At 34.2% G+C, this 12864-nt stretch overlaps 1 protein-coding gene across 4 annotated transcripts in view; it reads right to left on the bottom strand.

The window, feature by feature from the left end:
- Positions 1–220: 220 nt before the first annotated feature.
- ZNRF2 (zinc and ring finger 2) overlaps positions 221–12864 on the bottom strand; it is a 91366-nt gene continuing 78722 nt past the window's right edge. The window contains exons 4-5 of one of the 4 annotated variants that reach the window (XM_008522959.2): positions 7615–7694; positions 221–5243 (exon numbers count right to left, since the gene is read on the bottom strand). In XM_008522959.2, the coding sequence (XP_008521181.2) occupies positions 7637–7694 (58 nt within the window). In that variant the 3' untranslated portion in view covers positions 221–5243; positions 7615–7636. Of the gene's footprint in view, positions 5244–7614; positions 7695–9828; positions 12239–12864 lie in introns of those variants that run through there. The other 3 variants (XR_011539186.1, XM_070616145.1, XR_011539187.1) reach the window with 3 other exon arrangements.

Here is a 12864-nt window from a genome sequence, read left to right as displayed (position 1 = left end):
TTTTAACTAATACTTTTGGATTCAATTTTGTGGTAATGGGTATACAAAAATAAATAAATCATGACATCAGTTAATTCATGGTAACCTTTCAGCATTCAGATAAGTCTGTTTTATTGTGATGCACTGTCAACTTCTAGACATAAGGGTGGATATGACAAATATCCTTGAAAGCATTCTTCTCTTATTTTCTACTTCTAAATAATGGGATAATTTGGCAAGATCATTTGAAAGTCTTATTTATTAAAATATCAATAATGAGTTGTTCCATTCTAGTTTAGAACATACAAGTTGCTCTTAATACATTTTCTATATTTCTTGTGATTGACGCTTTTGATACCTTATTTAACAGGAAAATACTTTCTAATAGAGGAAATTAAGAGGTATTACAGAAGAGTTGTAGAAATCATGAACAAAGCAATAGAGATAAATATCTATTATTATCTTGATTTTCAAACAATGAAACTCAAATAGTCATTGCAAAGAAATAAAATATAATGGATTGCTGAAATAAAGATCAATTATCATCATCAAATTCCAAAATCTCTTTTGTATCTGCCTCTAGGGTCTGCTAACTGTATTATTTGCATATAGGTGCTCAAAACGCTATTGACTAATAATGAAACCTTTTCCAAATGCTGGAATCTGGTTCACTGGTAGCAGGGTCCGTCAGAACTGTTAAGTTTGTAAACATAAATCATCAGTACCTATCAACCTCAGTACACCAAATCAAAAAAGGAAGGCATGAGAATTCAGTAATAGGAGAAATCAGTCACTTCCAGTTCTAAGACTTGGAGTCCTGACAGGTGCCTTACAGTCCAGGGCAGAGCTAAGAAGCACAACTTTGGTTAAGAGATAGCACAGTATCATTTTTTAAAATTTCACTTATTTCCGGGATGTGAGTTCATGCCATGCTGCTCTTTGTCTCTCTCTAAGTAAGCAACCAACAATCCATCTTATTATTAGCCACTGGTCTAAAATTAGTGATAGCTTAAATATCTGAAAATATACCAACTCCCTTAAGTATAGTAATGTTGCACTTTCAACTAAAACTAAATATTAACCTATCTGGTTTTCTTCAATGCCTTTTACTTTCCATAAAGAATCAGCTGACTTAGAAGACTGGGTATCTCCCATTCAACACAGGAATTCTGTGATTTAAAAAGAACATTCTGTTTCCTAGCTTAAGCACAGCATTCACAGAATATGGTACTTAAAATGCTGTCTGGGTAAGTTACTACCAAAAAAGTTTTATCAGCTGTTACAGAATAAGAATCACTATTAGGAGTATACCAAGTAGCAATTTCCTCTAAAGAAAGCCAAGTAGCAATTTAATTTCAGAATGAAAAGATCTGGGTAGAGAAGAAAAGTAGACAGTAAAACAGATTAATTTAACTACTGTTAATCACAATATAGCAAAGAAAAAAATCAGAAGTTACATACTTCAGAAAAAGGTGGAAAGGGCCAAAGACAAAATGTTGGCATGCTATAGTTTTTTTTCCTAACTTAGAAAATATCCATACAAGAACAAGGGACACTTCACATTTAACCACCCACTGTCAATATGTATTTAGCTCACCTCAGGATAAACCAAACTGCAAGAAAATGGCCCAACTAACAAACTGTACTCGTATTTAATAAGCAACATTTACCTCTATGTAGTTTTACAAAGTTCCCAATAATCTGATTTATATGGAAACTTCCTCTGTGAAAGAATAAGATGATTTGGATATTATTATCAATGCAGTAATATGGATGTCAGTCAGATGGTAAATTCAATTATTCTTGAATTTTAAAAAAGGAGTTTCATGCTTTCTTCAAATGTGGCTCATTGTTAGGAAATTTCCCTTCTTCAACTCTCCAAGTTAATAAATAAAATTAGGTAATAATATTTACATTGAATTTACAATCTTTTTCATTTAAAGATATATCCCTATATCTTGCTATGTTAATTTAAATGATTCTCTGAAACTTCACTATAACCAAATTTAGAAAGTAAAATAAGCTTTGAAAAGGAATCTTCCATTTTCACTAACTCATTTAAACTGAAATCTTTTCAAAATACTTACTACAAATATACTGAGGGTGCTTCTCAGGCATTTTTGGGCTACATTCTAGTAAAGTGTTTAGTGGGTGAGAACTGAAATAACTGTGTAACATTTAAATGAAATATAAGACTTACACTAAGAAATTAAAACTTGTATAGTATGCAACAGTCAACAACACGACTTTTTCAATGTTGTTTCCACTACCACAAAACAACTTCAGTAACAGAAACATTATTTATATTTCAATCACAAACACTGCTCTTAGACAATCTGTATCTGATTTATAATCAGATCTGAAAAACACAGATTAAGACTATGCTTAGTCTATTTCTCTGGCAAAGAGCCAAAAGAAAGAATAATTTTACTATCTCTCATACATTCTGGCAAAAAAAAAAAAAAGCCAGATCAAAGTAAGATGAGTCAAAATTGGCAATAAACCCATCATGAAGAAAAGAGTGGCACTAAAGTGAAACTTCAGAACATATTGCTTTCTATATACGCAACTGTGATCTTATTTGAGAATAGGTATTTACAAAGATTCTAGAAAGTTATAACCAACTTGGTAACCTAGGCTTTCAATATCTGTCTCCATAATATTTAGTTGTCAGCAGTTTCAGCTACATATGTAAATATCTAATGTGATTTTATGTTCTACTTAGTCAGTGTCCACATACAGATTTACAAATATTATAAGTGATACTGTGTAAAATATTACTTATAATATTTTCCAGAATGGCAACTCTGGCTTTGAATAAACACTGGAGCATCTGGGCTTTAAAAACATTTTCTTTTCAATTTCTAAATTCTTTTTGGGAAGATACTGGTGGAAACTGAATTTAAAGTAAAAATTGCTAATTTTTGTAAATTTTAACAAAAATGGATTGCTATAAACAGATTTAAGTAAATACTGTTCTAGACAAATGTAATAATCAAGTAGCACTTGACACTGACAAACACTGAACTTGCTTTTAAACCACAGGAGCTTCTATTGTACCAGCTGCAGCACAGAACCTTACAACAAACAGAGGCCAAGTGAACCACACTGTGAGAGTATGGTACAGGATAAGGAAGGAAAAGAGAACTTCAGCCACTAAGTTTTAAAAAGTCAATGAGAAAACTATATCAGAAAATCAACTTCCAGGAGAATATTAACAGTTAACTACCACAACTATAGTAAATCTTTTCCTTTAAGAATGGAAGACAACAAAGTAATTCTTACCATAACAATATAGCAGTAATAGAAAGAAAATGAATTATTCACATTCTAAGAGGTTTTTCCTGGTGTGTGTGTGTGTATGTGCAAAAGCTTACAAAATTGAAAATGTGAATAAAATGGATTCATATTAAGATATCATGATAACAGAAAAAAGTCTAAAGAAAGAATATTTTCCTTGAGGGAAGAATATTTTCCAAAACTGGTTTAAAAAGCACCTAGGAAACTGTGCTGTCAAGCTGTCACGTGGAGGTTTTGGATTCTTTTATCAATTGCAGCATAACAAAAGGCATTTCACAGCATAACTTTAGGGAAAATGTTATCCAGTCTAGAATCACACAGAAAGCAATTATAAACTCTTTTAATTGTTTATAATACACAAATTTTTCTGGGTAGCAGCAGTTGCTCCTGTATGTGCCCTTTTAAGAAATATGAAACAGAAGCAATAGAGAAGGGAAAAAATTTGAGAAGAATAAGGGTAGCAGCATTAAATAGAAAAGCATATACTTAAATACATTAGAGTATAAAGAAAGCTTAAAACAAGGAAACAGTACTGTGCAACTTTCAATTACATTGAGTAAAGTGCACTGCTTAAATGTTCACTGATAACATTTTCCCCGTGTTGAAAACATGAAATCTACTTACTGGTATTTGCGATATTAAAAAAAAAAAAAAAATTTCACTACTATAGCCCTGATAGCTCTCTTCCAGTATTTTTAACCATTCAGATGAATTTTGTGGGAATATTTATTCACATAATTTTGCTTAATACATTTCTTTCTAAACAAGACTGAATTTAAAAGTCTCTATAACATCTTCAATTACAGTAATAACACATTAATAAATTATAAATTAACAAAATCTTCATATTTGCTTTAAAAAATCATTTATCAAACACTAACCTCCAGATTATCTGGAAAATTAAAGATGCAAATTGCTATAAATCTGGCATCCCAATTAAATTCTGATTTTTAAAAGTATATAAAATGTCCCTCAAATTATTCCAAGTTCCACTCAAGAAAATTTTATTTTACCCTTTTCATAAGTTATTAAGTTTATGACCTGCTAAACATTTCACCCAAATGTGGGAAAACTGCCTGGAGATGCAAAGCACAATAAAATAATTACATGAAAAAAACAAACAAAAATACCCGTTAAAACAAAGTTACTGTAGCTGGCAGCACTTAAAATTGGTAATTCTTTTTTTTTAAAAGTTGCATAGCAAGATGATTCACTGCCGATTAACTGTTCAGCAGTTATAAGAGCAAACAATGTATTTCATAAACTGCAATTCAGTAGACAATCGTAGATTTAATTAATTCAAATGTAATTATGTAACTTGATTTATTCTTTGGACTGCATTCTCATAATGTTAAGCCTTTAATTTAAAATATTAACATATTTTAGCTTTCCTATGTAGAAGTCTATTTTCCACTCTTGGGGAAAAGAATCGCAGAACTTGAGATCACGGTCTACATTCAGAGAATGTTTACTGCTTGATTACATTTCTTGGTTTCACATTTAAGACTTTATAAGAAGTAAATCATGTGTTGTTAAATTATTTAAGAATAGATGAAGGCAGAAACATCATGTTGGGGGAAAATAAAGAGACCCCAAACTAAAAAACAAAACCAATTAAAACACAACGAGTTGCGCAGCTCTAGAGAACTTAATAAAAAGTAAATCAACTTTTAAATCAGTTAACTTTGGCGTCTGAATACAAAATGTTTATCAGTATTACCTACGTAGATAACTATTAAGGGATGTGCAGCATTTCCAAAATCCCTGTGTGTCCTTTACACGCATGTTTGGTACACTGAGTCCTGCAGCAATTGTCCTCTCTTCAGCAGGATTTTTTCCTGTATGATTGTCCATCTCTGCATTTCCGAGTCTCACAGAACTCAAATTTCTGGCTGCGTATGCCTGTGTTTTTGTTTTTGTTTTTCCAGAGACAGATCCTCATATCCTCTTGGTTTTTCAAGCATCTTGAAAAGACAAGAAAACTTGTGTAAAAGTAGACAAATTTAGTTTAAGCAGTAGTTCATAAAAGTAATACAAATCAAAACATAACATCCATTTCCCCATGAACACTGCTTTAGTTACTATATATTTTCATACACTTATTTACTATTCTAAAAACTCATAAACTTAGTGTTCCGCAAAAGATCAGATCAAAGACACAGGAGGACCAATTAAAGCTTAAAATAGTCAAAAAATAGCCACTACATAACAGTCATTTGCCCTCTACAATAAAGACTAAACCAGAGTCAGAAAACACACTCCTACACACAACTTATTAATCTCTCCCCAAATAACCAAAAACCTCAAACTGAAATAGTAAACAATTTCCTAATTAATCAAGACTTTAGATATTCATTTATCTCTATTTTGGACTGAGTATTAAATTCCTCTGCTGAAGAATATCAAAAATGTTGTGCTTGCTGCTACAAGTTGTCTTTTTTTTTTTTTAATGCTTTAACAACACTGACTCCTCTTCAAACCTATATACTTTTAATCTGGGACAATAAAAGGGTTATGAGGAATTTCTCATTTGACAAATAAGAGCAGTCAAAACAAAATCAAAACGTGGAAGAGTCAAGATATGCCATGTATATACATTCGTAAAAATGACTCTTCAAGAACCACAGAGACAGACTCCATTGATTCAGATTTCTGAGGGCAGTTGCCACCAAACTCAGGTTGTACATAGAAAATAAATGAAAAGATAACACTGGTACATAAGGTGAAAAAACTGAAATGCTGTTTAAGACCAAGAGACCTGCATATGGACTATGAGATGAGACGCATGTTCCACACATCGCATTAAATCATTGTGACATTAAAGGAAAAATTTAGCTGATTAGACCAGGAAATAAAAAATTTTATGCTATAAAATTCCATCACACAGAAAAAAGTTTATTGACTCTAAAAGACAAATTTTACCTATACGGGAAAGATTTAGACATATTACTCTCACATGTAAAATACTAAGAATTTTATTTTATTAGCATTGGTTTTTAATATATCTGTTAAAATGCTTCTAATTTTAGCCAAAGTTTTACTTTATTACTCATACATAAGGCGACGCTCAAGACATTCCAAAGCATTCCCTTGTTCAAAAAACGTTTTTCACAGTGAAATAAAAACATACATGCACGTATACTCAAAATACCACTCCATCATCACACTTCTCTTACACAGCAATCTTATCCCAACTTCTACTTCAAGTGTGTAAAGGTATGAGCTGAATAATATCACAGTAAAAGGTTCAAAAGCTGACAGTCTTTTAGCTCCCTACAATTTACCAAGGCTTTCACATTTCACATGCATAACCCTCCTGTTCTTATGACAGAGGTCTGAATGTTGCCGCTCTTATTTCAATTGCTTATATCTGCTGATAAACTACCGCAAATCTCCTTTGTCATATTCTAATCTGCTGCTCTGAAATTATCCTCAGTAAGTGCAACAGAATTCCTTGAATGTGTTTATTACCTCCACACCTCAAATTTAAGACTAGAAGTTACTGAAACAAAAGGAAGTCGGGGGGGGCGGGGGGGGGGGACACACACAAGAGTAGACCTCAGGATATCATCTGTTTTAGTTCCCTGCCTTCAGTCTTGAGCCATTCAGAAAAGATTGTTGTCCGCTACTATCTCGAGTCTCTGAACATGGAGACTCGAACTCCTGTGAAACAGTTCCAGGATTGGCTAAAATGTTCTGCCTTGATGTAAAACCCAGTGCTTTATGTCATTTCTGGAAGTCTTCTCAAAAAGCGCTTTTCATATATAAGAAGATAGCAATTAAGTTAACTACTTTTCCAAAGCTAAATGAGGGCATTTAATTCACTTCACAGGGGGGCTGGCCTGGTGGTGCAGTGGTTAAGTGCAAACATTCCGCTTCAGCGGCCCGGGGTTCACCGGTTCGGATCCCAGGTGCAGACATGGCACCCGTGTCAAGCTATGCTGTGGCAGGTATCCCACATATAAAGTAGAGGAGGATGAGCATGGATATTAGCTCAGGGCCAGCCTTCCTCAGTAAAAAAAAAAAACAAAAAAAACAAAAAACAGGATTGGTAGCAGATGTTAGCTCAGAGCTAATCATCTTCCTCAAAATAAAGAAAGAAAGAAAGAACCAGGAAGGTAAAAGTTACTCAATATATGAGTCTCCTCAGGTATCAAGAAAGTTGTTTTTTATGTATCTTTTAATGTGAGTTTTCTATACAGTAGCCTCACACAATGTCCAGAACACACACACACACCCCTCAATGAATAAACGAATGAATAAAAATGGTGGTTGAGAACGTATGATTCAGCTGACAGTTTAAAAAGCAATTAAAACAGAAAAAGGGAGAATTACCTATAAAACAAGAAGCTGACGCTTAATCTGAAGGGTGCTCAGGGCAAGATCTATTTACTTCAAACCATTCATCTATGCAGCTAAAAAAGACAAAACCAGAAAAAATGAAATACTTACATTTAATTATTTATATCATGACAGCTATAATAAAAATGCTTACTTCTTGACTTTAAGACATCTTTGCAGAAAAAAAATTCAATATTTTAAATGATCATATCTGGCATATATAGATAAAAGATAAAGATATGTTTATTACATTTTGATTATTCTAAGCAGTCAAGGAAATAATATTTGCAAAATTATGCTATAAAGTACTTTAAAGTTTAAACAGAACAACCATTTTACTAAGAGAATCTAAAGAACTACCACTTTACCAATATTCAAAATTAAATGACAGATCTAGGCAGATTTTTCTTCAAAATAGATATCATTTATGCAAATATCAACCTGTTCATGCTACCTATCAACATAATCAAAAACAGCTTTTAAATTTTAATTTTTGACAATATTGCATCACATTTTAAAAGACCATATTTATATGTACTGAATACTTATTTTAATTCTATCCCATCCTGCAATACATATACATACACAAATAAATACACCTTCATCCATTTGCATTTATAAAGTATTTCATGATTTTATTAGAAGTTAAATATTAGGGTGCACATAATTACCCTCGTTGTAGATGTGCACCGTCCAATGCAGCAGCCACAAGTCACATGTGGCTATTTAAACTTAAATTCATTAAGATTAAATAAAAGAAAAATGCAATTCCTCAGTCACACTGGCCACATTTTAAGTGCTCAATAGCCACATGGCTAGTGGCTACTCTTCTAATCAGCACAGATACAGAACATTTCCATCACTGCAGAAAGTTCTATTTCACTGTGATAAATGATAATTTCAAGGCCTTGAAAAGGTTAAGTAACTTACCAACAGCTAGGAAGTTACCCATGCAGGATTCAAACTGTTTAACATCCTCATTGTTGACACATGTCAAATTTGCATATGCCACAAAGCTAGAAGGCTTGGCTAATACGCTGAAGGATAAGATTAATATTTATCATTCTCATATCCTGACAGGATGATTTGGTAGGTAAAAATAATGGAGAAAGGAAAAGTAATAGAAGAGAGTAAAGTATCTCATCTACGTGATATTCTTTCAAATATCTAAAACAATTTCTGTTGCCATTAAGACTTCTGTTGTCTAAATAAACATGCCCAATTTGGCTTATGACACTGTTTTCAGGCTGCTTTCTCCTACTCACTCGGCTCTAGAGGTCCCCTGGTCTACCAGAATACTTCTTAAAACAAAGTACTGAGAACTGAACAGAATATGCCACATGTGCTAACAACTCACAGTACCTCTGAATAGTACCTATGTGATCTAAAATGTGTACTTCTTATTTTACGACCATGTAATTTTGGCTCAATTTGAGATGGTAATAATTTAAAACCCCAGGTCTTTCTCAAATAAATTGCTATCAACCCACGTTATTTAAAATGCTATATTTCCTTCTCCCAACTTCAGTAGGAAATCATTATTCTCAATTTGGTGCTTTTCATTCTTAGGTCTGTAACTATATATGTGCATATAGTGTCGTTTCCATGTTTTAAATTTTACATAAATGCTACCCTAAAGGTAAGTATGCTTTTTCTAACTGCTTTTTTCAATCAAATTGTTTGAGATTTGCAATCGTTAATAAGTAAGGCTGTTTTTTACATTTTCATTGTGTATAGCATTCCATTATATAAGTATATTGCAATTTATGTAGCCATTCTTTTACTGATGGACACTTAATGATACTATGAACATTCTTACACGTGTCTCTCAGCACAGTGCTACTCAAAGTGTGGTCCAGAGAGACAGTGCTAATCCATAGCTGGTTTTTACTAGTCCTCAATAAGGGGCTTGAGCCAGAATACATGTTAATTTTGCCACTAAACACACTGTTTTGGGGATTGGTTTGTTTGTTTTTTTGCTGAGGAAGATTCACCTGGAGCTAACATCCACTGCCAATCTTCCCCTCTTTTTTGTAAGTGAGCTGCTTGCCACTTACAGCATGGCCACTGACAGACGAGTGGTGTAGGTGTGTGCCCAGGGAACTGAACCCAGGCCACTGAAGCAGAACACACCAAACTTAACCACTAGTTCACCAGGGGTGGCCCTAAACACAATTCTGATTGACTTTTTTTTTAATCATTTCAAGATTTTCTCAATGAAGACAGTATTATATTTACATTCTGGCACAAGCTCCTTTATCTCATCCTGGACCTGCACAATGAGTAGCACTGTCCTAGAGCAAGAGATTAAGAATTCCTCCAGGAAATATACCTAGGAGTAGAATTACTGAGTTGTAGGATATGTACAGCACTTAGCTATTACAGAGCTATCTGCCAAGTATACCAACTTAAAATTGTATGTTTATTAGCCATTTGGAGTTCCTTTTTCCTGAATTGACTATTAACAATTTTCCTAAATTTTCTTTGATATGTCTTTTTCTTATAGATTTGTACGAGTTATTATTCAAATATTTCAGCTATAATATTACATGTTTTTGATGAACCTTGCTTTCTACAGAACTGTACACTAATCTGGGCTTATGGGGAAAAAAACAGATTAAAGGCAGACCACTCACATAATACAACCTTGTAACCAGAACAAAGATGTGTTCATTCCAAATAAATAAGATACCACTGTAAATATAGGATGTTTTTAAAAAAACGGTGAAGTTAGCTTGACAGAAAGAAGATTAAGGAAGGATTGATATTGCTGGGTCAGGCAGACAAAAATCAATGCACAAAATTTGCGAACTACGAAGTAAGCAAGCACTTTCAAAATAAAGCTGTGATCTAAGCGAACTGGGTATAAGAACATCTGGTGAATGGGTGCCCTTTACCCACATTCTTCCATGGTGTGCTTCCACACACTCTCATCTGGTGAATGGGTGCCCTTTACCCACATTCTTCCATGGTGTGCTTCCACACACTCTCATCTGCTGAATGGGTACCCTTTATCCACATTCTTCCATGGTGTGCTTCCACACACTCTCATCTGGTGAATGGGTGCCCTTTACCCACATTCTTCCATGGTGTGCTTCCACACACTCTCATCTGGTGAATGGGTGCCCTTTACCCACATTCTTCCATGGTGTGCTTCCACACACTCTCATCTGCTGAATGGGTGCCCTTTACCCACATTCTTCCATGGTGTGCTTCCACACACTCTCATCTGCTGAATGGGTGCCCTTTACCCACATTCTTCCATGGTGTGCTTCCACACACTCTCATCTGGTGAATGGGTGCCCTTTACCCACATTCTTCCATGGTGTGCTCCCACACACTCTCATCTGGTGAATGGGTGCCCTTTACCCACATTCTTCCATGGTGTGCTTCCACACACTCTCATCTGCTGAATGGGTACCCTTTATCCACATTCTTCCATGGTGTGCTTCCACACACTCTCATCTGCTTTTATTTGATGGAGCAAAACATTAAAGTACTGAGAAACATTATGAACCAGTAGGATAATGTCATCATATTGTCATCATTCTTCCATCTACCAACTGCACTGAGCTAAGTGCATTACAGAAAGTCGCTGAAGGAGAGTATTGCTTCAGATATCAAAACTTTGTTGTAATGTGTATTGAAAAACACTCTCAGCTTTTTACTTTTTCACACTATCATGATGCTAAAAACTTTCAAATTTTAAAATAGTTGAATTTATCAACTTTTCTTTTAAATTTTTATTTTGCAGAAGGGTATGTTCTGCAAAAAATGATTCCTTACCAAGAGGTCAAGAACCTTTCTCTATACTCTTTCCAACACTTTAGATTTGGGTTTCCATAGACAGCTATTTAGTGAATCTGGAATCGATTCTTATTTCAAATGTAAGATAGGGATTCAACTGTTTTTCCATATCAATAACCAACCGATCCTAGTAGTATTCATTGAATAGTTCATTCTTTCTCCACTATACTGTAATACCACTGCTGGCAAATTTATTCATTTAAGAAACATACAGCATCTATTATGTGCTGGCACTTTCTAATATTTAACTCACTTAAACCTCACAACAACCCTATGAAGTTGGTACTATTGCCTCATTTTACAGATTGAGGGAGAGAAAAACTAACTTGACCAACATCACACAGAGAATTAGTGGAGGGGCTGGAATTTGAATCTTGGGAGTCAACTCCCAAGAGTCTATGCTCTTAACTCCAGTGTCATGCTATCCCTCCATATATGCATGAGTGTTTATGGACTCTTTTCTGTCCCACTGGCCCATGTCCTTTCCATACTGTTTTAATTACGTCTTATCATGAATTTGTATAAGACAAGTCCCCAGCAGCATAGTTTTTCTCCTTCATGAGTGTCTTGACTGTTCTTGGCTCTTCACTCTTTGGCCCATGAATATTTTAGAATCAACTTATTGAGTTACATGAAAAAACTAGTTGAGGGGCTGGCCCCATGGCCGAGTGGTTAAGTTCGCGTCCTCTGCTTTGGCAGCCAGGGGATTGCCAGTTCAGACCCAGGGTGCAGATCTACACACCACTCAGGAGGCCACGCTGTGGCAGCATCCCACAAAGAAGAACTAGATATGCAGATGTGGTGCATCTGGCTGAAAAAAAACAAATCTTACGTTACAATGGGGTTGTCAGTTGGCAACATCTATTTATTGAACACAGCATAGAACACTGTTCTAGGAAGGGACCTGCAAGGATATACGACTATGTCCTGGGGTTTTGGGGAGGAAAAGAAAAGAAAACCTAATTGAGATTTGATCAGGATAGTATTAACCATACAGATTAATGTGGGATGAAGTGACATCTTTATGACACTGAATCGTCCTTTCCACAACATGGTATACGTCCACATTTATTTTACATCTTCTATACTATCTTTCAGTGAAGTTTTAAGTATCTTTTGTAGGATTTATTCTTAATATACTTATTGCCATTGTAGTTTCTGTTGCTGTTAATGTTATTATTCTAAAAAAAAAGTTATTTTTCTTACTGAGATATGAATGTAACTGATTTTCATATGTTGAGCTCATATCTGGCAACCTTGCTAAATTCTTATTAATTTTCATAACTTATCTAATATTTATTCTTTGCTTTTGTTTTAAAATCATTAATACATAAGTATAGAATTTTACTGAAAGTTTTCTCACTTTTATTAACCTAATAAGGTATTTCTCCTTAGTCAATGTCATGAATTACACAAAACAATTTTCTAATCTCATAG

The sequence above is a fragment of the Equus przewalskii genome, chromosome 4, assembly GCF_037783145.1.
Source record: "Equus przewalskii isolate Varuska chromosome 4, EquPr2, whole genome shotgun sequence".
In the NCBI taxonomy this organism is placed as follows: domain Eukaryota; kingdom Metazoa; phylum Chordata; class Mammalia; order Perissodactyla; family Equidae; genus Equus; species Equus przewalskii.
This window is presented reverse-complemented; position numbering and strand designations above follow the sequence as displayed.